The sequence below is a fragment of the Zonotrichia albicollis genome, chromosome 11 (assembly GCF_047830755.1).
Source record: "Zonotrichia albicollis isolate bZonAlb1 chromosome 11, bZonAlb1.hap1, whole genome shotgun sequence".
In the NCBI taxonomy this organism is placed as follows: domain Eukaryota; kingdom Metazoa; phylum Chordata; class Aves; order Passeriformes; family Passerellidae; genus Zonotrichia; species Zonotrichia albicollis.
This window is the reverse complement of record NC_133829.1, coordinates 1,140,847-1,166,767: the sequence shown is the minus strand read 5'-3', so window position 1 is coordinate 1,166,767 and position 25,921 is coordinate 1,140,847. Positions and strand designations below refer to the sequence as shown.

Genomic DNA, 25,921 nt, shown 5'->3' with positions numbered 1-25,921 from the left:
TTCTAAAAATGGGGAAAATAATTCAGGTTCACAGATTATTTCCCTGAATAATCAGTGCCTGTGGGACCAGCCACAGGTTATCCAGGGAATGTCTTATCCAGAGGCACCAACACTTGGATTTTATTTATTTTTAAGCTTAATTCCTGATTTTCATAGGTCATGGAGGCCAGATGCAGCTCCTGAAAATGCTATGAGCTGCTAAGCTGTGCTGAGGGCTGGAATTCCTGGAGCTCAGTTTGGGAATCTTTCCTTGGCTGGGACAACTGGGTTTGTGTGGAAAGCCAAATTTCATCTCTGCTGTTGCTGTTGCAGACAAAATCCAAGTAAATGATTCTTACCTTCTCCAGTTTTCATCTTTAATAGCTTTTTTTAAAATGCCCTGATTATTTTGGGCAAGAGCTGTAGGTAGAAGATCCCTTCCCTATGGAAGAGAACGAGGGGAATGGCATTGGTGCTGCCCATGGATTACTGCCATATATTTCAATTATTTTATTATATATATTATTTATATTAAATTTTTATATTAGAGGGTGAGACACAGGGTTTAGGATTTCTGTACAGGGGGGTTTAGAGAAGTAAGAAGTAAGTATGATGTAAGTATGTATGTATGTATGTATGTAATGTATGTATGTAAGTAAGTATGATGAAGTAAGAAATAAGATGGAGGAATTGGGGCGTGTCCTGTCCTCCTTCTTCTTCTTCTTCTTCTTCTTCTTCTTCTTCTTCTTCTTCTTCTCCTCCATCTTCTGTGGTGATGGTGGCACTTTTGGATTGGTCATTACTAAAAGTGCACTGGGCAATAAGGGTGAAAGGTATTGGGGAAAAATGATAAATATTGTACACGTAACCATGGGTATAAAGATAGGTGAGTGTGCTCATGGCTGGCTGCTGAGCAGAGCTCTGTCGGGCCCAGAGAAAATCTTTTAGATAAACAATTAATAAACACCGAGACCGAGAAAAGAACTGAAGCCTCTTCTGTTCCTTCGATACGCGGCTGCCCCAAGGCCACCCCGGGCCTTTCCAGGCCCTCCAAACAGCCGAAAACCGGACACCAGGAGTGATGCATTTGGTGCAGGAGCACGGGCTTGGCCTGGGTTGTGGAGCAGGAAATGCCAGAGGTGTGTTCAGAGATCGGTGTGCACAGGCAGGGAGGGCAGAAATGTGCCACCACCCCCTGCTAGTTGGGTTTCTGGAAAGCTCCTTCTGACTTTCTGAAAAATGTCTCTCACCATCCTCATCCTCCTTTCGAGCATTGAGTGTGCCCTCAGTGCCAGAGTGCACAGTACCGGTGTGTGCTTGAGGCTGGGATTTGTTGGAAACCAGTTTGAAGCTGAGTGCCAAAACCTCGACCTTTTTGGAGCCAAACAGCATCAATTCCTTGTGCTGTGTGCAGGAATGGATATTCCCACAGCAAACACCTGGAATTGCGGCGTGCAGGATTTCTCTGCAGCCACTCCTTGGGCGCTGGGCCTCCTTTCGTTTCTCTGCAGTTCAGCTTTTTGTTGTTGCTTTGTTCCTTTATTTCCTGTTAGCATAGGGAAATGCCAACATTTTGGGGCAGCCAGGGGTGGGGCAGGTGTTTGTTATTTGGGGGCAGCCTTTGTGCTGGGGTTTGTGATCTTTGTGCTCCCATGCTGCAGCAGAGAAATGCAACATTTCCTGCAGCAGAACTCCCTGTGCCTCTGCCCTCCAGCTCTGCTGCTGCAGCTGAGCCAGCCAGGGCTTGCAGTTGAGGTGGGACAGAGAAAATGGGAGCAATTGAGGCTTTTGCTGGGTTTCCCTGGTGTGTTTGGCAGCGCTGGGTTGTGCTGTCCTGCCTGTGCCAGGGTCAGGGTGCCGTGGATCAGAGCATGGCGAGGGCTTGGGTTTCTGCTCTGGAGCTGGGCTGGTGTCAGATTCAGCCCTTTCCTGACCCAGAGATGGGGCAGCTGAGAGGTGGTTTAAAACTTTTATTCCATTTTCAGTCTCACGTGAAGGGTGAGACAATACAGATGTTATAATTCACAGCATCACAATCAGCAGCCAACTATTTCCTAATTACATTTAAGTGTTTCTTGGTCTATCAGCTTTAGCCACACCATGCTGTAAATGCCTTAAAGCCAATCATCTAAAATTACCCCTTGTGAGTCCTACCACAATGCATCATTCAAAGTTTTCTTTCTCTAAAATACCTAGTTTTATTTGTAAGGCCATCCTTGGAAATTGTTTCTGGTTCTTTCAGCAACGTCTGTCCTATTTCTAAGTCAGCATTTCTTATCTCTTACAAATCCATTTCCCACAGGTTGGGCCCTGTAAACCCCAGCAGGGTTGGAGGAGGGACAGGAATTCTCCTGTTGGTGTTGTAGGAACTTTTCCCAGGGGCACCAACCCCTGGCAGTGCCCTGTGCAAGGTGGGCATGGTTTGAGGCATTGCCCCTCTCTGATGTGGATGGAAAATATAATATATATATTATAAATTATGGAATTATAATAAACCCACCAGGTTTACTGCTGGTTTTAGGGATGGATCTGTCAGGGCCCTGAACACTGCAAACAAAATTGTTGCTGTCCTCCTGAGCAGGAATGCGCGGGCTGGGGAAGATGTGGGGATTTTGTTTGTTTTGGGCTCTGAGCTGGCTCCAGCACGGCCCCTGCTCTCTGTGTGCTCATTCCAGCTCTCCTTTACCTTACAAATGGAAATTATCCAGCGTGGAGAGGAGCTTCTCCCTCGCCTCAGTTATTTCTTAATCCTCTCGTGCTCTTGGCGAGCTGAGCCCGTGAGTTTATCACAAAACAGGAACAGAGGGAAGCTCTGAGAGGTTCTGCCTGTTCAGGAAGTGACTCTTAATGGTGATGGCATTAAACCCTTCAGCTGTAACTACTCATTCTGTTGGAGAAGTGTTTGTATGGCATTATAAATAGTGTTTTTCCATGTTTCAAATCTATTTGTTTCACTTTCCTTTCAGCTGTCAACACTTCAGATTGGAGCTGAAATGCCTTATTCTTTTAAGACATCTTCATTTCTTACCAAGTACCTCGTCTGTTCTCATTAGTGGCTTTCTGACAGTCTCAGAGTTGAGTGTGAAGAAGGTTCTTGGGGTATTCAGGGAAATAAAATAAAACAACTCCAGTTCCATCCAAAGGGCTCGTGGAAGGCTGAAACAAGGATTTGCAGCGAGGTTCCCGAGCTGTGGTTCAGCACAGCAGAAATCTTGTGGCAAATTTGACTTCAGTGTGGCTGCTGCAAACCTCATTAAAGACATGAATCATCTCAGTTAGGGCTTTTGAATACCAGGAGCAGTTTCAGTGCAGGGAAAAGCTCCCGTGGACACCTGGGCAGGGAAGATCTGTGGCAGGTACTGAAGCTCTGAGGAGATGATGGGAGTTTGGGCTGGTTTTGGTAAAGCCGGGGGTAGCAATTTCTAATCTGGGCACTTCAGGTTTGAGAATTCATGTGGAAAAAATCAGAGCAGTGTTTGAGACTGAGCGCTTTGCACTGTTTGAAGGAGCAGAGAGGATGGGAGCATTGGTAGTCAAATTCAGAGATGTCAAATGCAAATTCTGGTTTTAGGTCTTCATCCTTCAGTGGCTGGGAAATTGCAGAGCCCTCGCTCATGTGCTGCATGGGCTGCTTTGGTCCCAAATCCATCCATCAGGTGTTGTTTGGAATCAGATCTTCTGGGGTTCACTGCAGAATATTCAGGGTTTTCTTGCAGAAGATACAGCCTGGCACATCAGTGGGTTTTAGGCATTGTATTTCTTTATGATTCCTTGGGAATCCAAACGTTTGGATCATCATTCCAGCTGGTGTCTCAGGCCTTCTGATGATGAGCAAGCCCCTGCCAAGCAATGAAATGTATTTTTCAATGAAAACCAGGCCCTGAAGTTGATTTTCTGGCTCCTGCCTGCCCAGTTGCTGCACACTGGTGATTACTGGTTTCACTGGTTTGGGAAGTGTTTTTCTCAGTTCCGGGAGAAGTGAGCCAGGTGACAAGTTGTACCGGTGTGATTCATTGGGTCCTGTTGGGAGGCACTAAATGGCTGTGCTAATGAAGATGTTAATTAGCAGAGGGCAAAGCCCAGCTTCCCATCCAAACAGACCCGCAGCTCTGCTGGGAGAAGAGCAGAGGTGGAAGGAGAGGAAATTTCCTTTAACCCGGGCAGGTGACAAGGCTCAAACGGGATTGTGTTCACTCTCCTTTTGATGCCGTTTATCTCATTTCTCTGAACGTGTGTGGGTCAGTTCTGCTGCATGCCAGGAGCTGAGGGAGGCTGGGTGTTGTCAGTGTAAAACTGCTTTTACACCCAGCTAGAGCAAGGAAAAATCAGAGATTCTAGCAAGTGATTAACAAATAATTAGTTACCACCTTTATTTTGCACCGAGTCCTTTCCTCAGCTTTTTGCCCACGGAATGGAAATGCTTTTAAAAATCTCTCATTGCAGATTTGAAAAGAAACACTGAGTGTTGTAATAACTACTGAGTATTGTATTAAATACTGAGCATTGTAGAAGGGGGCAGAGCAGGGGCACAGAGTCTTGAAAACTTAATGCTTAACAGGCTTCAAGCCCTTTCTGGTGTGTGAGGATGCTGAAGTCACCTGTTAATTCTTTGTTTTTCTTCTTTGAAGCAAATGGTTCTGAGCCTTGGTGAAGGTGCTGAATTTACCTGTTAACCCCTTGGTTTGTTTCTTGGAAGCAAGTGGTTATAAGCCTTGGGTGAGGGTGCTGAATTCACCTGTTAACCCTTTGGTTTTTGCCTCTGAAGCAAATGATTCTGAGCGTTTGTGAGGGTGCTGAAAGTCAGCTGTTAACCCTTCGGTTTGTTTCTTTGAAGTAAATGGTTATAAGCCTTGGGTGAGGGTGCTGAATTCACCTGTTAACCCTTTGTTTTATGTCTGATGAGGATGCTGAATTCACGTGTTAACCCTTTGTTTTGTTTCTTTGAGGCAAATGGTTATAAGCCTTGGGTGAGGGTGCTGAATTCACTTGTTAATCCTTTTATTTTGTGTCTGGTGAGGATGCTGAATTCACCTGTTAATCCTTTTATTTTGTGTCTGGTGAGGATGCTGAATTCACCTGTTAACCCTTTGTTTTATGTCTGGTGAGGATGCTGAATTCACCTGTTGACTCAGTGTTTTGTCTGTGAAGCAAATGGTTCTGAGCCCTTGTGAGGGTGCTGAATTCACCTGTTAACCCCCTGTTTTGTTTGTGAGGGTTCTAAATTCACCTGTTAACCCCCTGTTTAGTTTGTGAGGGTTCTAAATTCACCTGTTAACCCTCTGTTTAGTTTGTGAGGGTACTGAATTCACTTGTTAACCCTCTGTTTAGTTTGTGAGGGCGCTGAATTCACCTGTTGACCCTCTGTTTTGTTTGTGAGGGTGCTGAATTCACCTGTTAACCCTCTGTTTAGTTTGTGAGGGTGCTGAATTCACCTGTTGACCCTGTGTTTTGTTTGTGAGGGTGCTGAATTCACCTGTTGAGCCTGTGTTCTGTCTCTTTGAAGCAAATGGTTCTGAGCCCTTGTGAGGGTGCTGAATTCACCTGTTAACCCTCTGTTTAGTTTGTGAGGGTGCTGAATTCACCTGTTAACCCTCTGTTTAGTTTGTGAGGGTGCTGAATTCACCTGTTAACCCTGTGTTTTGTTTGTGAGGGTGCTGAATTCACCTGTTAACCCCCTGTTTTGTTTGTGAGGGTGCTGAATTCACTTGTTAACCCCCTGTTTTGTTTGTGAGGGTGCTGAATTCACCTGTTAACCCTCTGTTTTGTTTGTGAGGGTGCTGAATTCACCTGTTAACCCTCTGTTTTGTTTGTGAGGGTGCTGAATTCACCTGTTAACCCTCTGTTTTGTTTGTGAGGGTGCTGAATTCACCTGTTAACCCCCTGTTTTGTCTCTTTGAAGCAAATGGTTCTGAGCCTTGGTGAGGGTTCTAAATTCACCTGTTAACCCCGTTTTGTTTGTGAGGGTGCTGAATTCACCTGCTGACCCTCTGTTTTGTCTCTTTGAAGCAAATGGTTCTGAGCCTTGGTGAGGGTTCTAAATTCACCTGTTAACCCTCTGTTTAGTTTGTGAGTGTGCTGAATTCACCTGTTGAGCCTGTGTTCTGTCTCTTTGAAGCAAATGGTTCTGAGCCCTTGTGAGGGCGCTGAATTCACTTGTTAACCCTCTGTTTAGTTTGTGAGGGTTCTAAATTCACCTGTTGACCCAGTGTTTTGTTCGTGAGGGCGCTGAATTCACTTGTTGACCCTGTGTTTTGTTTGTGAGGGTTCTAAATTCACCTGTTAACCCCCTGTTTTGTTTGTGAGGGTTCTAAATTCACCTGTTAACCCCCTGTTTTGTTTGTGAGGGTTCTAAATTCACCTGTTAACCCCCTGTTTTGTTCATGAGGGCGCTGAATTCACTTGTTGACCCTGTGTTTTGTTTATGAGGGTTCTAAATTCACCTGTTAACCTCCTGTTTTGTCTCTTTGAAGCAAATGGTTATGAGCCTTCGAGTGTCGGAGCTGCAGGTGCTGCTGGGCTACGCGGGCAGGAACAAGCACGGCCGCAAACACGAACTGCTGACCAAAGCCCTGCACCTGCTCAAGGCCGGCTGCAGCCCCGCCGTGCAGATGAAAATCAAAGAACTCTATAGGAGAAGGTTCCCGCAGAAAATCATGACGCCGGCAGAGCTGTCCATGCCCAGCGTGCACTCGGGCTCCATGCCGGCCGCGCTGTCGCCCTCCGCCATTCCACAGCTGGGCTACGACGGCCACCCCGCCACGTCCCCCCTGCTCCCCGTGTCGCTGCTGGGACCCAAACACGAACTGGAACTGCCCCACCTGGCCTCGGCCCTGCACCCCGTGCACCCCGACATCAAGCTGCAGAAACTCCCCTTTTATGACTTGTTGGACGAGCTGATCAAGCCCACCAGCCTAGGTAAGGAGAGCTCCTTTGTGCAGGCTTTGGGGGAAAATGGTCAAATTCTGCTGCAGCAGCGAGGGGTTAAATGTTGCATCACAGCAGTGTTTAGAGAATTGCTATTTTTGGTAACTTTTGGAACAGATTGTTCTACATGGAGAGACGTCTTACCTAACACTCATTAGTTGCTTTAGCTGAGCCTCTAAATATGGTTTAAACATCCGTTATTTTAAGGGGGGGGCTTTGAGAAAAAACAAACTAAATCTTAGAAAAAAAAAAGGAAAAAGAAAAAAACCAGTCTGCTTTCAGTAGTTCTTATAAACCACAGAGTTTCATTATTAAAAAAAAAAAAACCAAAGTAAACAGAACTACCCCCAAATCCGTCAGGCTTCTAGAATGTTCTCAGCCGTGCTGGGAAGGAGTGCCAGGCTGGAAATTTGCTGGATCCATTACAGCCCAAGCACCTGAATTTAGGGTTCTTTTGCAGTTGTGGCTGCTTTCCTCGCAGCTGATTTTTGTGTGAAGGTATAAATCACTGGTGGAGCTGCTGAGGAGGATCTGCTGCTCCCAGGGCATTATGTAATGTGTGATTTTCCAGGCTCCACTTCACAGCATGGTTAACTTCTAATACTGCTCAGTACTGCCTAAACGCACCAGGGCTGGTGATTTCTGTGTGGTGGAACCTTGTGCTGGCTTGAAAGCCCAGCAAAGATTCCCTGCTGGTAGGAGGAGCAGATTGGTGAGAGGAGATCTGGGGAGAGAGGGTGGGTGAGTGCGAAGAAAAAGCCCTTTGCAGAAGAAATCCCTTGTAAACAAAGCTGAGCAGGTACTTTCCAGCGCCAGTCTGGAGGGCTGGGGGATGTGGGAGGCCTGGTGTGTGCATTTCTGAAGGATCTGGCACAGAATTTTGCTTTTTTTTTTTTTTTTTTTGCTTTAGCTGCTGTAATGGAGGGAAAAGCGGAGAGATTTTGGTGATTTGATCTTGTGGTTCAGGTGTTCTTTGCAGAGGTGCACTGTATCTGTTTAGCTTTAATCTGAGCCCTAATTGCTGAATAACCATTCCAGGCAGTGCTGGTGCTGGGAGCTAATGAGGTGCTCAGTATGTGTCTCATCATTTTACAGCAGAAATACTTCAGGAAAAGGCTGGAATTTCCACAAGGCATTCCAGGGCAGGAGTGATGGCGTGCATTTATTTATTTAGTTATTTATTTATTTATTCCTGGACGTGGGAAGAGCCCTTTGCTGTCAGCTCTGAGTGGGACAGAGCACCCCAGATGCAGGGATCAGCATTCACTCCAAATGCAGGGATCATCATTCATCCCGAATGCAGGGATCATCATTCACCCCAAATCCTGAGATCTGCATTCACCCCAAATCCTGGGATCATCGTTCACCCCAAATCCTGGGATCATCATTCACCCCAAATCCTGGGATCTGCATTCACCCCAAATCCTGGGGCCATCATTCACCCCAAATGCAGGATCTGCATTCACCCCAAATCCTGGGACCATCATTCACCCCAAATCCTGGGATCTGCATTCACCCCAAATGCAGGGATCTGCATTCACCCCAAATCCTGGGATCGTCATTCCCCCCAAATCCTGGGATCTGCATTCACCCCAAATCCTGGGACCACCATTCACCCCAAATGCAGGGATCTGCATTCACCCCAAATCCTGGGATCATCATTCACCCCAAATGCAGGGATCACCATTCACCCCAAATGCAGGGATCACCATTCACCCCAAATGCAGGGATTGCATTCACTCCAAATGCAGGGATCATCGTTCACCCCAAATGCAGGGATCATCATTCACCCCAAATGCAGGGATTGCATTCACCCCAAATGCAGGGATCATCGTTCACCCCAAATGCAGGGATCATCGTTCACCCCAAATGCAGGGATCATCATTCACCCCAAATGCAGGGATCATCATTCACCCCAAATGCAGGGATCATCATTCCCCCCAAATCCTGGGACCATCATTCCCCCCAAATGCAGGGATCTGCATTCACCCCAAATGCAGGGATCATCATTCACCCCAAATGCAGGGATCGTCGTTCACCCCAAATCCTGGGATCACCATTCACCCCAAACACAGGGATCATCATTCACCCCAAATCCTGGGACCACCATTCACCCCAAATCCTGGGACCACCATTCACCCCAAATGCAGGGATCGTCGTTCACCCCAAATCCTGGGATCATCATTCACCCCAAATGCAGGGATCTGCATTCACCCCAAATCCTGGGACCATCGTTCACCCCAAATCCTGGGATCACCATTCACCCCAAATCCTGGGACCATCATTCACTCCCTGCCCGGTCCCAGGCCTCAGGAGCTGATGGTCAATGGGATATTTCTCCCCTTAGAGGAGAGTCAGGGTAAGAAAATGAAAGTGCAATTCCAAGCAGATACCTTTGGAAGCAATCCCTGTCCTTTGTGGTAACTTCAGGAATATTTGGGGCTTGTTTTCTGTTTGTCTGAAGGAACCCTATTAAAAAGCCTTTCAGTTGAGAGTTTGGGGTTGAGCTTTGGTATCCATCAGAAAATTCTGGAATGGTTTGGGTTGGAGAGGACCTTAAAGCCCTGGGCACTGCAGGGATCCAGGGCAGCCCCAGCTCCTCTGGGAATCCATCCCAGCCCTCCCCAGCCTCATCACTCACATTCATTTTCTCCATTTCTGCATTTTCTGATGCTTTGGCTACAAAATGTGAGATGGTTTGTGGAAGGTTTGCCCCAGATGGTCTGGGCACCCTTCTGTGTGGGTTTCCTCAAGTGTCCCGTGTGTGGGTTCCCTGGTTTGTTTTGCACTGGCAGATATTCCTGCAGCCACTCAGAGCTTGGAATGGAGCCCGTGTTTCAGCATCTCCTGCCTGCTTTTTCCCATCAGATTACTCATGGGATGGGGATAAAGGACTTTTGAATTGACTCTGCTTCCCTCCCCCACAAGGATGAACTGATGACCCAGTGTGGGGTTTGGAAGGATTCTCTGCCTGCTTGGAACAGAAGGGAAAGAAAATGCGTGTGAGAGAGAGAATTTGTGTAATTCAAACTTCACACCCTCCTGAAATGACAAAAAGTGGGCAAAGCACATCCCGGCGTGCTGGGATTGCCCCTGCTCGTTCCCAAGGGCAGGTGGCACAGCTGGGAAGGTTTGCTCCAGTTTCTGTCCCTTGGAGAGGTGATGGTGGTTGAAAAAGCAATGATCTGAGCGAGCCTCGGGGCAGGGAGGTGCCCAGCAGGGCACTTGAGCAGGCATTCTGTACCCAAATATTTTATGTGGGTGGGTGGCACACAGCTAATGCGAGGAACAGATAAGGAAATGAAATCTGCTAACTCTTATTGGTACCGTCAGGAACAAAGGGAGGAAACAGAAATTCTTCTATTTAAATAGAAATTCTTATATTTGACTGCAGCTCCAGCCTGGCATTCAGAGGGATGTGCTGGGCTGGCTTCATGGGATGCAGGGATTTCTCCATCCCTGGGGTTCTGGGCTGGATCCCTGAGGCTGGAGAAGCCCTCCAGGCCCAGGGTGCAGCCTTTGGTCCTCACCTTGTCCCCAGCCCAGGCCCTGGGTGCCACGAGTGCTCCCTGGCCAGACAAAGAGCCATTTGTTCCTTTGCAGTGGAGCTGTTGAATTTGATCCACATTTATTAGTCACCCTGGCTGCCAAGTGCAGAGAGCATGGGGATGGGATGGGTTTGTGTCCCAGCCAGCCAGGAGAGCTCCTCGTTCTGAAATCGGTGCTTAGCCACCATTTTCAGGGATTTTTAATTTTTTAATGAGGATTTTTTGTGCTCGGAGGAAAAAGCTGCCCACTCTGGCTCTGATGGAATGTTTGCCTTATTCCTGTGCTTCTCTGTTGTTCTCCTAATAGGATCTAAAGAGGAGAATTGAGGTTGTTTGTCAAGTGAAGCTGCAGCTCTCCCTTAATTCCCCCATTTCCAGCCCCCAGAGCACAGACATTGCTAATTGGTTGTTTTTTAAGCACATTTTCTAAAAGTAACTCCTAACACACAGATAAGATCTCTTTTGTGCGCTGAAATGTGTTTGCTGTGAGTAGCAGGGCCCAGAAATTGCCAGATTATTGTGGAAGGGACATGAGATAGTTAAGCACCATCTTAAAAATGCCTCTTGTTCCAGCAAATGTCATTCCTAATTGCTGGAGCTGTGTAGTTGTTCCAAAAAACATTTTAACTAGCTTAGGGGTCTTTACTTACCTGTAAGGGAAATGAAGCTGTTTTATTTTTTTCTTTTCCAATTGAAAGGATTAAAGAGGCTGTGAGCTCTCCTCCTGTTTAAAATCAGTCCGAATGGCACAAGGATCATCCTCGTGCAGTTTATTTGCTGTGCTCCATCTCTCAGTGATACAAACACAGCGCTGGCAGTTGGAGCTGAGCCAGAAAAAGGAGAATTTTTACCTGCAGCCTCCTGGAAGGAAGAGGCACAGATCAGTGATTATCCCTGAGAGGCAGCAGAATTCCAGCTCTGTCAGAGCCCCCATTAAAGCACTCTGGATGGAGGGCTGGGGTTAATTCCTGCAGTTGTGTGCTCTGCTGGCAGGATTTCTGCAGGCAGCACCGTTTCCCCCTCAGGGCTGGTTCCCACCCTGCCTTTGTGCCTTGCACTTGCCCTGGGTTTTCCTGTGGGCAATCAGAGCCGCAGCCAGGCCTTGCAGCTGAGCTGCCTGAAATCTTGAGGGTGCCTGTGGTTCAGGGTGCAGCCATTGAACAATTCAACAGTTCAGTGCACGAGAGAGCCGGGCTGGAACCCACCAAAGTTTTGTTTGGCAAGAATTTCTCCTTTTTCTCTATCAGCGAGCTGATCTCGTGCTCTGTGCAATTGCTATTATGGTTTATATGAAAGTCACGCTTTTACTGTCTGCTGTGTTTATTATTTTTTTGAAATGTACTTTGTGGGAGGAAGTTCAACAAAACACTAAATTCTCAACTCAGCTTTGAGTTCTCTGACTTCCGGCCCTGCAGCTTTGAACTGTGCAAGAACGGGGTGAAATATTGGCTCTGTGCTGGGGCTGACTGGAATTACAGCACTTTTGGGGTTCTTTAGTTGGGTTTGCATGTGCTGGGCCCCAGCTTGAGCTTTCCACAGTTGAGAGAGAGCTTTAAGCAAATGGGTAACTCCTAAAAAAAGGGTTTATTCAGGTTTTCTTCAGCTGATTGCTCAATCTCCTTGTGTGTGGAGCTGAGGGCAGTGAGGTTCCAGGACATGGATGTTCCAGGACATGGATGTCCAAGGTTCCAGGACATGGATGTTCCAGGACATGGATGTCCAAGATTCCAGGACATGGATGTTCCAGGACATGGATGTCCAAGATTGCAGGACATGGATGTCCAAGGTTCCAGGACATGGATGTCCCAGGATTCCAGGACATGGATGTCCCAGGATTCCAGGACATGGATGTTCCAGGACATGGATGTCCCAGGATTCCAGGACATGGATGTCCCAGGATTCCAGGACATGGATGTTCCAGGACATGGATGTCCCAGGATTCCAGGACATGGATGTTCCAGGACATGGATGTCCCAGGATTCCAGGACATGGATGTCCAAGATTGCAGGACATGGATGTCCAAGATTGCAGGACATGGATGTCCAAGATTCCAGGACATGGATGTCCCAGGATTCCAGGACATGGATGTTCCAAGATTCCAGGACATGGATGTCCCAGGATTCCAGGACATGGATGTCCCAGGATTCCAGGACATGGATGTCCAAGATTCCAGGACATGGATGTCCCCAAGATTGCAGGACATGGATGTCCCAGGATTCCAGGACATGGATGTTCCAGGATTCTTGGACATGGATGTCCAAGATTGCAGGACATGGATGTCCCCAAGGTTCCAGGACATGGATGTCCAAGATTCCAGGCCCTGACAAAGTTTCCAGGCCCTCTAAAGGACTTTTTTTGGACATGGATGTCCACAGTTTCCAGGCCCTGACAGGGCATGGATATTTCCAGACATGGCTGGAATGGAGCTGGGAATCACAGAGAATGTAAAATATCCTGAGTTAGGACAAACAAGGGACAAACCCCATCTCCCTGGCTCAGCAATCCCATCTTGTGCCCGAGGAAAAAGCTTTTCTTGTTGAGAGAAAAACTTCTTCAGAGCAGGGATGTGGCAGTGCTGGCTTTGTGCTGCTCCTTTGGTGCTTTTAGCAATAAAAGTTAAAATATGGAAGCTGAAAGCAGCATTGGAGTTGTGGGATGGAATTCAGGTGTCTGAAGGAATCAAGGGGCTGGATTTGAGCAAGGAGGATCCTGTGGTGTTCCTTCCCTCTGGAAAATGCTGGGTCAGGTGAGATCCAGGGCCTGATCTTCCTGCAGGCCTTCAGGAATGCTCCACCCCATGAGTGATTTAAAGAATGAATAATCCCACATAAATGTCTGTCCAACTGCACATAACTTCCAGCTGATCTCTTCAGTCTTCTGTTTATACAACATATCAGAAAGAGTTATAAAATCCATAATATTTATGGATTAATTGTAGCCCTTGGAGTATTTCCAGGCTATTTTCATATATATCTTTAGGCACAATTTCAAATCAGCTCCTTCACATCTCTTCACTCCCTTCCTTTCCCACCCCCAGGGTGGCTCTGCCTGTTCCTCCTGAGGATTAACTGTGAGTTGGACAGAATTTAAGATGGATGTGAGGGGATGGGTGCAGCAGCTGGCCAGAGCCAGGCTCAGTTTGTGCCCTGCTCCCAGGTGGGCAGCTTGGCCCTGGCGCTTTGCTTGGCTCAGGGTGTCACTGTGGGGGTGCCAGAAGGGCAGGAAGGATTTGGGTGTTCACTAAAATGCTTCCCCTCAAGGGGTTTTGAAGGGTTTGGAGAGGTCAGGGGTGCAGCAGCCGTTGTGATAATTGGAATGGAGCAGATGGCCAAGGTGGGACAGAAAGCAGCAGGAATTGGGGATTTCTCTTGGCTCTGGAGCTCAGATCTGCTGGATCCCACAGCCTGTGTAGGACATGGCTGAGGGGTGTCGGGTGTGGGATTGTGGGGTGCAGAGCCCTGCTTTGGCATGGGCTGGGCTGGATTTGGTGAGATGCATGGCTGAGGGGTGTCGGGTATTGGATTGTGGGGTGCAGAGCCCTGTTTGGCATGGGCTGGGATGGATTTAGTGATGGCTGAGGGATGTCAGGTGTGGGATTGTGGGGTGCAGAGCCCTGTTTGGCATGGGCTGGGCTGGATTTAGTGATGGCTGAGGGGTGTCAGGTGTTGGATATTGGGGTGCAGAGCCCTGTTTGGCATGACTGGGATGGATTTAGTGAGAGGCATGGCTGAGGGATGCCAGGTGTTGGATTTTGGGGTGCAGAGCCCTGTTTGGCATGACTGGGATGGATTTAGTGAGATGCATGGCTGAGGGGTGTTGGGTGTTGGATATTGGGGTGCAGAGCCCTGCTTAGCACGGGCTGGATGGATTTGGTGATGGCTGAGGGGTGTTGGGTGTTGGATTGTGGGGTGCAGAGCCCTGTTTGGGATGACTGGGATGGATTTAGTGATGGCTGAGGGGTGTTGGGTGTTGGATTGTGGGGTGCAGAGCCCTGCTTGGCATGGGCTGGGCTGGATTTAGTGATGGCTGAGGGGTGTCAGGTATGGGATTGTGGGGTGCAGAGCCCTGTTTGGCATGACTGGGCTGGATTTAGTGATGGCTGAGAGGGTCTGGCTGCTCCCAGCCCCATCCTGCTCGCTCCAGCTGCATTTAATGCAGCAGGAAATGCAGGGGTGGGGGGTGTGGGCTGGAAGTGCTGCTGCTTCCAGAAGATTCCAGAGCTGGGGGCTGAGGGGCAGGGAGTGTTGGTGTGTAAATAAACACTGGGTTACTGGGAAACTCCAGAATTTGGGGTGGCTTTAAAGGCCATCCTGAGATTGATGCCTCAGGTTTGGATTTTCTATTTTTCCCATTCTGTGCTGCTTTAGTGTGTGGGTCTGGGTTCACATGAGGGATGCTGAGCTCTGTGCACAGAGCAGGGACACAAAACAATCCCTGCCCCAGCTGGCACCAAGCACAAATGCCCCAAATCTCAGCCCAGAGCACAAACCCCGTGGGCTGCAGAGAGAAAAACAAGCAGGGTGGGACTGCCTGGGCTGAAGCTGGGATGGAACAATGAACTGCAAGGTGCAAATGGAGCAGAGCTGATCCCAGGGACAGAGCCCGTGCCCCTCGTGCATTTTGGGGCCATTTTGGTTCATCTTGGGTGCAGCCCTGGCTGGGCTCTGGTGCTGCCCAAGGTGCAGCCATGGAGGAGATGCTGGGAATGAATCCCTGCTTTGTTCTGGAGCTCTGCTCCAGCTCAGCCCAAGGCACCAAGATGAGCTCCCCCATCAAGGTGGGTTTTCCTCTCCCAAATCCCCTTGGATTGAGCTTCCCCACAGCTCCAGCCCAGCCTTGGCTGCTGCTCCAGGGGCAGCTGGGGAATATCCATGTCTGGGGTGTCCTGGCCTTCCTGCCCTGCAGCAGGCTTTGCACTCAAACCTCTCTGAATTCTGCTGTGTTCCCATCTGAGCACAGTTTTGGTCTGGTTGGGAGGTGGAGGTGAAATTTTCAGCAGTGGTGTTTGACAGAGGGTTGGACATAAATTGATAAAATGCCTTGTGTTGTTTAAAGGAAAAGCAAAATGAGGCACCTCACCTGTCTGGGGAGGGAAAACAAGAACTGGGGAATGTCCTGAGCTGGGAGCAGACACCCCAAAATCCCCCCTGTGCATCCCTGAGCTGGGAGCAGACACCCCAAAATCCCCCCTGTGCATCCCTGAGAGCATCCCTGAGCTGGGAGCAGACACCCCAAAATCCCCCTGTGCATCCCTGAGCTGGGAGCAGACACCCCAAAATCCCCCCTGTGCATCCCTGAGAGCATCCCTGAGCTGGGAGCAGACACCCCAAAATCCCCCTGTGCATCCCTGAGCTGGGAACAGACACCCCAAAATCCCCCCGTGCATCCCTGAGCTGGGAACAGACACCCCAAAATCCCCCTGAGCATCCCAATATCCCTGCAGTTGTTGGGAATGTGCCCATTCCCTGGGGAGCTGTCCCAGTCCCCCCAGCCCTGGGGGAAAATCCTGTCCTGATTCCCATCCCAAACCCCAGCCCAGCTTCCCTCCTTCCCTGGGCACGAGAGGAACCTGCAAATTCCATGAGGAGTTATGGAAGCCCCAGGAAATTCCACATTTCTGGGTAATATTTGGACAAATTCAGCTAATCCAGCCCATTAATTAGTGACTAACCAATTGGGCATCTCTTGTTTTTCTTCCAGCATGCAGCAAAAGTTTCCTCTGCTCCTCATCCTCTTCCTTACAGCTCTTTTTGCCTTAGGAAATAAACACAATTATTGGGAATCATTGGGAATGGGCCCATGTAATGATATCTTAGATAATTCTCATGTAAAGTGCAGTTTAATTTTAGTGCAAGCCTTTCTCTAACATATTCCCTTCAGTATTTAATAATTGGTGATGCTGGTGGGAAGATGAACCTCAGTTCAGGGTGCTTAGGAAGCATCAGCACCACAACTCCACAATCCCAAAAAATTCCTGAAGGATTGGAAGGCGTCTGTGCCTGAGTGGGAATTCAGAGTGGTTTTTGCTCAAGACAGCAAGAGGGATTTTACTGCAGAAAGATTGTGTGGCTATTTTTAGCCCTGGGTACTGGTGAGGTGGAACAGAATATTTTTAGAGCTGTAGAAAATGCAGCCACTCAAGCTGGGTTCTTTTTTCACACTGGTGCTGGAGGGGTTTTCCAAAATAAAGAGCAGAATTGGTAGAAAATGGCTTTTGTGTGCCATTTTTATTTATTAAATAGGTGATCGGTGGATATACATGTATATTTTTATATATACACATATAGAGTGGCTATTTATATTTATATTTATATTTATATTTATATTTATATTTATATTTATATTTATATTTATATTTATATTTATATTATATTATATTTATATTTATATTTATATTTATATTTATATTTATATTTATATTTATATTTATATTTTAGTTATATTTTAGTTATATTTATATTCCTATACAATTTTAAGTGGTTTGATCCTCTGAATACCATGCATTAAAACAGTTTTCCCTCAGATTTTGGGAACTTTTTATCTCAGTGTTTTAAGGAAATCCACAACCAGCAAGGTATCATTTTTGGCCCTCAGTTAATCTGTACCAATCTGGATCATTCCTGGAGTGAGGTAAGCCTGGAATAATGCAGGAAATGTCGGTGAAATTAGGAAAAGAAAAGTTTGGGAGAAGAAACTCTGCAACTTTTTTAGGCATTTTGACTTTTCCAAACTCTTGTTGCATTCACAGTACAAAAGAAAATATTTTGATATTTAATAAATTATAGTTCTGGATAAGAAACAACGAACCCAACCCCCCAGAAACATTCCTGGCATCTTTCTGAAGAATGTCCACATTAACTCTCTTGTCCTGGCTTGATTCCAGCCTTATTGGATTATAAATTCTATTTCCATCCTCTTGGTTTTCAATTGCAGATCTATTTTTACCTTTCTTTTGTTAAATAATAATTGTTGTTTGCAGGGCACAGTTGTGTTTGTAGCCATCAGAATGATTTTTTTTTTTTTTTGGTCTAAAACTATATTTTTCTAGTTTAGTCATTCTCCAGAACTTCTAAAAGTAAATTATGTGCCAGGATCTGTTTGGTGTTTTAAACACAGCAGATGAATTAACAGAAATCTGTCAGCTTTTCTGCACCCTGAAATTCCAAATTCCCAATGTTCCTGCTTGGGAGAGTCTCAGATCTTTGGGAACAGAGGAGTTGGAGGCAGAGACAACCACAGAAATTTGGATTTTAGGGGAGCAGCTGCTCGGTGTTTAATGTGGTTTGGTGGGATCTTCACGCATTGTTTGTGGGGTAAGCAGATCTGGAACGGGCTGGATGTGGGCATAGAAAGGTGATCAGGGAGAAGATGAGAGAAAACCACCCAGAAAAATCAGATTTTGTCTCTTTTTTAGAGGCAGCTGCACATCCAGGGCAGAGCAGTGTCCTGGGAGGGGCTGAGGAGCCCGACCATGGCCGAGCTGTGGTTCCAGGGAGCTCCCGTGCCCGCTCTGCTCCCTCTGGCTGCAGTTTGGAAATGTTTTGATTGCCTTTTGGAGCATCTCTGCCTAATGAGCAGCTTCTGTTTGCCTTCCCTGGTGCAGTCTGGCCCTGCTGCCCTGGCAGTCACAGCGAGGGCCGGGGAGAGGGGAGGCAGGGCTGCGCTCTGGGACCGGGGATCCAGCAGGGATCCAGCAGGGATCTGGGATCCAGCAGGGATCCGGCAGGGATCAGGGATCCGGCAGGGATCCGGCAGGGACCAGGGATCCAGCAGGGATCCAGCAGGGATCCAGCAGGGACCAGGGATCCAGCAGGGATCCAGCAGGGATCCAGCAGGGATCCAGCAGGGATCAGGGATCCAGCAGGGACCAGGGATCGGGGATCCAGCAGGGATCCAGCAGGGACCAGGGATCCAGCAGGGACCAGGGATCGGGGATCCAGCAGGGATCCAGCAGGGATCGGGGATCCAGCAGGGATCCAGCAGGGATCCAGCAGGGATCCAGCAGGGATCAGGGATCCAGCAGGGATCCAGCAGGGATCCAGCAGGGATCCAGCAGGGATCAGGGATCCAGCAGGGATCAGGGATCCAGCAGGGATCCAGCAGGGATCAGGGATCCAGCAGGGATCCAGCAGGGATCCAGCAGGGATCAGGGATCCAGCAGGGATCCAGCAGGGATCCAGCAGGGACCCAGCAGGGATCCAGCAGGGATCAGGGATCCAGCAGGGAGCAGGGATCCGGCAGGGATCCGGCAGGGATCCGGCAGGGATCCAGCAGGGACCCAGCAGGGATCCAGCAGGGATCAGGGTTTGCTCACAGGCGCTGGGACACAGGCAGCGAGTACAAAATTCCAGGAGGGTTTGGGTTGGAGGGGAGCTGAAATCCCACCCCCATCCCATGGATCCCATCCCATGGATCCCATGGATCCCATCCCGATCCCATCCCATCCCATCCCATCCCATGGATTCTGTCCCATCTCATGGATCCTACCCCTATCCCATCCCCATCCCATGGATCCCATCCCATTCCTTGGATCCCATCCCATCCCCATCCCATGGATCTCATCCCATCCTATCCCATTCCTTGGATCCGATCCCATCCCATCCCATCCCATCCCATCCCATCCCATCCCATCCCATCCCATCCCATCCCATCCCATCCCATGGATTCTGTCCCATCTCATGGATCCCATGGATCCTACCCCTATCCCATCCCCTCCCATGGATCCCATCCCATCCCATCCCATCCCCATCCCATGGATCCCATCCCCATCCCATGGATCCCATCCCCATCCCATGGATCCCATCCCATCCCATGGATCCCATCCCATGGATCCCATCCCATCCCATCCCATCCCATCCCATCCCATCCCATCCCATCCCATCCCATCCCATCCCATCCCATCCCATCCCATCCCATGGATTCTGTCCCATCTTATGGATCCCATGGATCCCATCCCATCCCCATCCCATAGATCCCATCCCATCTTATCCCATGGATCTTATCCCATAGCTCCCCATCCCATCCCATGGATCTGATCCCATCCCATCTGATCCCATGAATCCCATCCCATCCCCACACTCTTCACTATCCCAGGCTGTTCCAAGCCTTGTTCCTTGGATGTTCCAGGGATCCAGGGAGTTTCTCTGGGAATTCCATCCCAGCCCCTCCCCACAGTCCCAGGCAGGAATCCCTTCCCAAATCCCATCCAAGCCCATTTCCTGGCCAGTTTAACCCATCCCCTGTCTGTCACTCCCTTTCCCAGTCTGCTCTCTGAGGCTGCAGCAGTGACTGCACAAACACACTGAGAACACAAAACAATCCCACAAATCTCAAAAAAAACCTCAGAGGCCTTTTTGAATTCAGGTTTTGGTTCAGGCAGGGCCTTTCTGAGGTTTTGTGTCCTGGCACAGCTCCTGAGGGGAGCTGGGGCAGGGGAAGCTCCCATGGCAGCACTCAGGGATCTCCTTCCCCATTTTCTCCCAAATTAAAGCAGAAATGCTTTAATCTGACCAACACAACAGTTGGATGTTAGGAAATATTCCTTTCCTGGGAGAGTGGATAAGGGTTGGAACAGCTTTCCCAGGGAAGTGTGGAATCACCATCCGTGGCAGGGCTCAAAATCCAATTTTGATTTAATTGCCAAGGTGCTCTTCAGTCAGGAGTTGAACCTGGTGAATTTTGAGGTCTTTTCCAACCTTAACAACTCAGTGATTCTGTGAATATGGAAGTTCAAACCCCACTTTTCACATCACTGTTAGTAAAAATAAATCTGTTACCAGCATGAGCAGAGGAAAAGGGATTGAATTTCAGGACCTTTGGTCCAAACTTTGTTTTCTCCTTTTTGCCCATTTCCCTGATGGATTCCCTAAATTAGAGCTACTGCAAAAAGGTGGGAAAGGGAAAACTTGGGAAATCCAAGGAATTTTGGTAGCTGCTGGTTGGCTTCTCTGGATAATTGAGCTTTAAATGAAGGTGGCATTAGTTAAATAGTCAGCAGTTCTTAATTAGTGAAGTGCTGCAGTTCACACAAAGGTTCCCAAAAACCTTCCTGAACTTTTGTAATAAAGCCAAAATTGACAATTTCCAGGCTAAAGCAAATAATACCTGGGAGAAAAACCAACCCAGCAGAAAAAGCCATGGAAAAGCAGGAAATAACAACTGGAATCCCCTCATTTCTGTGCAGTGCATGAGCTTGGCTAATTCAGCTTTTGTTAATTAGAGTTTGTAATTGTGATCTTGCCATTTATAGCTAAAAATAGGTGTCAGATTCTATGGAAGAGCAAATGTGAAAGCAGATTTTCATTGTTAATTGTATACATTGTGTCTGTTTCCTGCAGACATGGGATGCAGGAAATGTATGCATTTCAGAAGCTGAGTTATTTATAAAACTTAATTCTTTCCCAAGGATTCCAAGCAGCAGCTTCATGTCCCTGTTCCTGCTCGTGCACAGCAGCAAATCATGGGATCAGTGAAGGATTTTGGAGCTGTGTGATGCAGGAAAGAGAAAAAAATGGAATTTTGGGAGGTCCCTGCTGTAATATTTACACTCAGTGTCTTTGCTATTGTTGGTTCCAGCCCACCACACGCTGCTTGGAACAAAATCTCAATTCTCACCCTGAAATACTCACTCAGCTGTCACTCAGGGATGAGTCAAGAATGCATTATAGTAAACCAAAAAATGGGAAATTTATCCAGTGTTTAGTGCACTGATAATTACACTGATTTATTCAGAATAATTGTATTATATAATATTGATTCAGAACTTACAAATTTATTCAGAACTTAGAAAATCATGAAGAATAATGGGATTGAAGTGCAACTCGCAGGCAGCTTTTCATTGGCTGTGTGTTGGTGAGTGTGTGGAACCATTCTCTGGGGAGATGATGCTTTCTTTCAGTTTATGATTTAAAAACCTCTTTCATTGCTGCAGTGGCCCTGGGAAGGGCTGTGTTTTAGCTAAAAATATTGCTATTTTAGGGATATTTAACATTGGTTTCCAGCAGGAGCATTTCACTCCTGAGCACTGTTTGGTTCTGGACTGGCACAGAGTGGGAAGGCTTTAAAATCAGATTTTAGGGCTGCAGATCTCACCAGTTCTTGGCTGATTCTGGATCTGTTTGGTGCATGGAAGTCCAAAAAGCATCCTAGTGAAATGTGAGCTGTCCCACGTGTTGTGTTCAGCCCCTCTGTGAACTCTGACAGGCCGAGCCCGATCCGGTGCGTGGAGGGAAATAAAAAAGAGATGGATGAGAAATCCTCAGATGTATTTTAATTTATATCAGAGCACGTTTGACATGAAATTACAGCGATAAAAAGCCTTGATTTGCCTCAGCTCTGCTGTTATCTCCAGCCCCATTTTAATGTGCGCTTTATAGGCACATAAAGTTTGTTCATTGTATTTTTATTTACAGGAGCCTTCCAATGGCAACTTCCTCAAAAGCTCTTCAGAGCCAGATGTGTCTGATGCTGCTGGAGTTTACAAAAAAAGTGTGTTCTGACTGGATGGAATCATTTCCTGCTTGTCCTGGCTGCTTTTTGATGCTCTCTGCTCTCTTGCAGCCTCAGATAACAGCCAGAGGTTTCGAGAAACCTGCTTTGCCTTCGCGCTGACGCCGCAGCAAGTGCAGCAGATCAGCAGCTCCATGTGAGTGGGCTCCAGCAGCCCTGAATGCAGATAACCCACCCCAACCCCACTGAGCAACCCTGAAATCCAAATAACCCACCCCAAACCCACTGAGCAGCCCTGAAATCCAAATAACCCACCCCAAACCCCCCCAGCCCTCCATAGCCCTGCTCAGCAGCCCTGAAATGCAAATAACCCACCCCAAACCCACTGAGCAGCCCTAAAATCCAAATAACCCACCCAGCCCTGAAATCCAAATAACCCACCCCAACCCCACTGAGCAGCCCTGAAATCCAAATAACCCACCCCAACCCCACTGAGCAGCCCTGAAATCCAAATAACCCACCCCAAACCCACCCAGCAGCCCTGAAATGCAAATAACCCACCCCAAACCCACCCAGCCCTGAAATCCAAATAACCCACCCCAACCCCACTGAGCAGCCCTGAAATCCAAATAACCCACCCCAACCCCACTGAGCAGCCCTGAAATCCAAATAACCCACCCCAAACCCACCCAGCAGCCCTGAAATGCAAATAACCCACCCCAAACCCACCCAGCCCTGAAATCCAAATAACCCACCCCAACCCCACTGAGCAGCCCTGAAATGCAAATAACCCACCCCAACCCCACTGAGCAGCCCTGAAATCCAAATAACCCACCCCAAACCCACCCAGCTTTTTCCACATCCCCACTCAGCAGCCCTAAAATCCAAATAACCCACCCAGCCCTGAAATCCAAATAACCCACCCCAAACCCACTCAGCAGCCCTGAAATCCAAATAACCCACCCCAAACCCACCCAGCTTTTTCCACATCCCCACTCAGCAGCCCTAAAATCCAAATAACCCACCCAGCCCTGAAATCCAAATAACCCACCCCAAACCCACTCAGCAGCCCTGAAATCCAAATAACCCACCCCAAACCCATCCAGCCCTGAAATGCAAATAACCCACCCCAACCCCACTCAGCAGCCCTGAAATGCAGATAACCCACCCCAACCCCACTGAGCAGCCCTGAAATCCAAATAACCCACCCCAAACCCACCCAGCAGCCCTGAAATCCAAATAACCCACCCCAACCCCACTCAGCCCTGAAATCCAAATAACCCACCCCAAACCCACCCAGCCCTCCATAGCCCCACTCAGCAGCCCTGAAATGCAAATAACCCACCCCAAACCCCCCCAGCAGCCCTGAAATGCAGATAACCCACCCCAACCCCACTGAGCAGCACTGAAATCCAAATAACCCACCCCAACCCCACTCAGCAGCCCTGAAATGCAAATAACCCACCCCAAACCCCCCCAGCCTTCCATAGCCACACTCAGCAGCCCTGAAATCCAAATAACCCACCCCAACCCCACTGAGCAGCCCTGAAATCCAAATAACCCACCCCAAACCCACCCAGCCCTGAAATCCAAATAACCCACCCCAACCCCACTGAGCAGCCCTGAAATCCAAATAACCCACCCCAAACCCACCCAGCCCTGAAATCCAAATAACCCACCCAGCTTTTTCCATAGCCCCACTGAGCAGCCCTGAAATCCAAATAACCCACCCCAAACCCACCCAGCCCTGAAATCCAAATAACCCACCCCAACCCCACTCAGCAGCCCTGAAATCCAGATAACCCACCCCAAACCCACCCAACCTTCCACAGCCCCACTGAGCAGCCCTGAAATGCAGATAACCCACCCCAACCCCACCCAGCCCTGAAATCCAAATAACCCACCCTAAACCCCCCAGCTTTCCATAGCCCCACTCAGCAGCCCTGAAATCCAAATAACCCACCCCAAATCCAGAATTCTGCTTCCTGCAGCTCCTCCTTGCCACCAGTTTCTCTGGTAATTTGTTATAGAGTTGTGGCTTTATGGTGGCCCATCACAATTTTCTTTCTAATATACAAAAAAACCGAAAAAAGCTAAAAAAACCCCCACAAAAATAACTCATAAAACACATAACCCCCAAAACAAAACAAACAAAAAAACCTCCCCATAAACAAAAAAACAAACCAAAACAAAACAAAAAAAACCCCAAAACAAACAACTCCCCCAAAATCCAGAAAAAAAACCCAAAACAAAACCAACCAACCAAAAAAAAAAACCCCACAAAAAAACCCAAAAAACAGACAAACAAAGAAAACCCCCCAAAAACCCCAAAACAACAACAACCAAAAAAAACCCCCACACCAAAAAACAACTAAAAACCTCAAACAAAAACCCCCACAAAAATAGAGTTGAGACACAAATTTATTTATTTACCTCAGAAAATAAAAACTCTTCCTTTTAACCTCTTTTGAGAGTGGTGGTTTGAGCAGGAGCAAAGTCTGGTGTGCATTATACACACCTGAAAGTGTGAATTTTCCATTTTTTGTGTAAAAAATGAAGTGTTTTCCATAAATTGAACTTCCAGCAAACTCCTGAGGAATCTGTATTGCAGTACTGAGGAATCTTGTGAACTGCAGGAAATTTTAATCCATTTTCTTTTGTCTCCAGGGATATTTCTGGGACCAAATGTGACTTCACAGTACAGGTCCAGCTAAGGTAGGGCTTTTGTTGCCTGTTGGTTTTTAGGATTTATCAGCAGGTTGGGAATTGCTGGGTGGAAAAAAGCTGATTTTCCTCATCCTGGTTGGTTTTCTTGTCAGTGAAATCCTTCCTGTAACTCCACTTTGGCCATTCCATGTCCTGGGGCTGGAAAATCCATGGGCAGGGAGGGTTTGTTTTTCTGAGCATGGATATTCCAAGATCTGTCAGGATTTCAGAGCTCAGTGGAAAATACAGTTCCTTCTGGGCAGAGAGGGTCTTTAAATCACTGTAAAAGTGAAAGGTGATGGCAGCTCTTTGCTTTTTAGGTTTTGTTTATCAGAAACCAGTTGTCCACAAGAAGATCACTTCCCACCCAATCTGTGTGTGAAAGTCAATGGGAAACCATGCAGCCTTCCAGTAAGTGAAATCTCCTTTTAGTACTCATTTTGGGGTGCACTATTAGGAATTAAATCTCCTTTTTAGTACTCATTTTGGGGTGCACTATTAGGAATTAAATCTCCTTGTAGTACTCATTTTGGGGTGCACTATTGGGAATTAAATCTCCTTTTTAGTACTCATTTTGGGGTGCACTATTGGGAATTAAATCTCCTTTTAGTACTTGTTTTGGGGTGAACTATTAGGAATTAAATCTCCTTTCAGTACTCATTTTGAGGTGCACTATTGGGAATTAAATCTCCTTTCAGTACTCATTTTGGGGTGCACTATTAGGAATTAAATCTCCTTTTAGTACTCATTTTGGGGTGCACTATTAGGAATTAAATCTCCTTTTAGTACTCATTTTGGGGTGCACTATTAGGAATTAAATCTCCTTTTAGTACTCATTTTGGGGTGCACTATTAGGAATTTAATCTCCTTTTTAGTACTCATTCTGGGATGCACTATTAGGAATTAAATCTCCTTTTAGTACTCATTTTGGGGTGCACTATTAGGAATTAAATCTCCTTTTAGTACTCGTTTTGGGGTGCACTATTGGGAATTAAATCTCGTTTTTAGTACTCATTTTGGGGTGCACTATTAGGAATTAAATCTCCTTTTAGTACTCGTTTTGGGGTGCACTATTAGGAATTACCTGCCTGAAAATTTACCCCAATCTTTGTTCTCACATTCTGGAGCATTGGAATGAACAGAACAGATCAAGTGATTTGTTTTAGCCAGTAGATCTAGAAGTTCATATGGAAGTTAAAAACCCCTTTTCAAGATCCTAAATGTAGTAATACTAAAATGAACAGAGGAAAAATGGTTGAATTTTGGAAACTCTGGTCCAAAGTTTGGGGGTTTCTGTTTAGTTTTGCTGGGACAGG

General features: G+C 47.4%; 1 protein-coding gene across 1 annotated transcript in view; it reads left to right on the top strand.

Moving 5' to 3' along the window:
- PIAS1 (protein inhibitor of activated STAT 1) overlaps window positions 1–25,921 on the top strand; it is a 66,321-nt gene that overhangs the window by 23,754 nt on the left and 16,646 nt on the right. Inside the window, 4 exon segments of the mRNA XM_074549096.1 lie at window positions 6,450–6,894; window positions 22,011–22,095; window positions 24,567–24,614; window positions 24,926–25,016. Of these exon segments, the coding sequence (XP_074405197.1) occupies window positions 6,450–6,894; window positions 22,011–22,095; window positions 24,567–24,614; window positions 24,926–25,016 (669 nt within the window).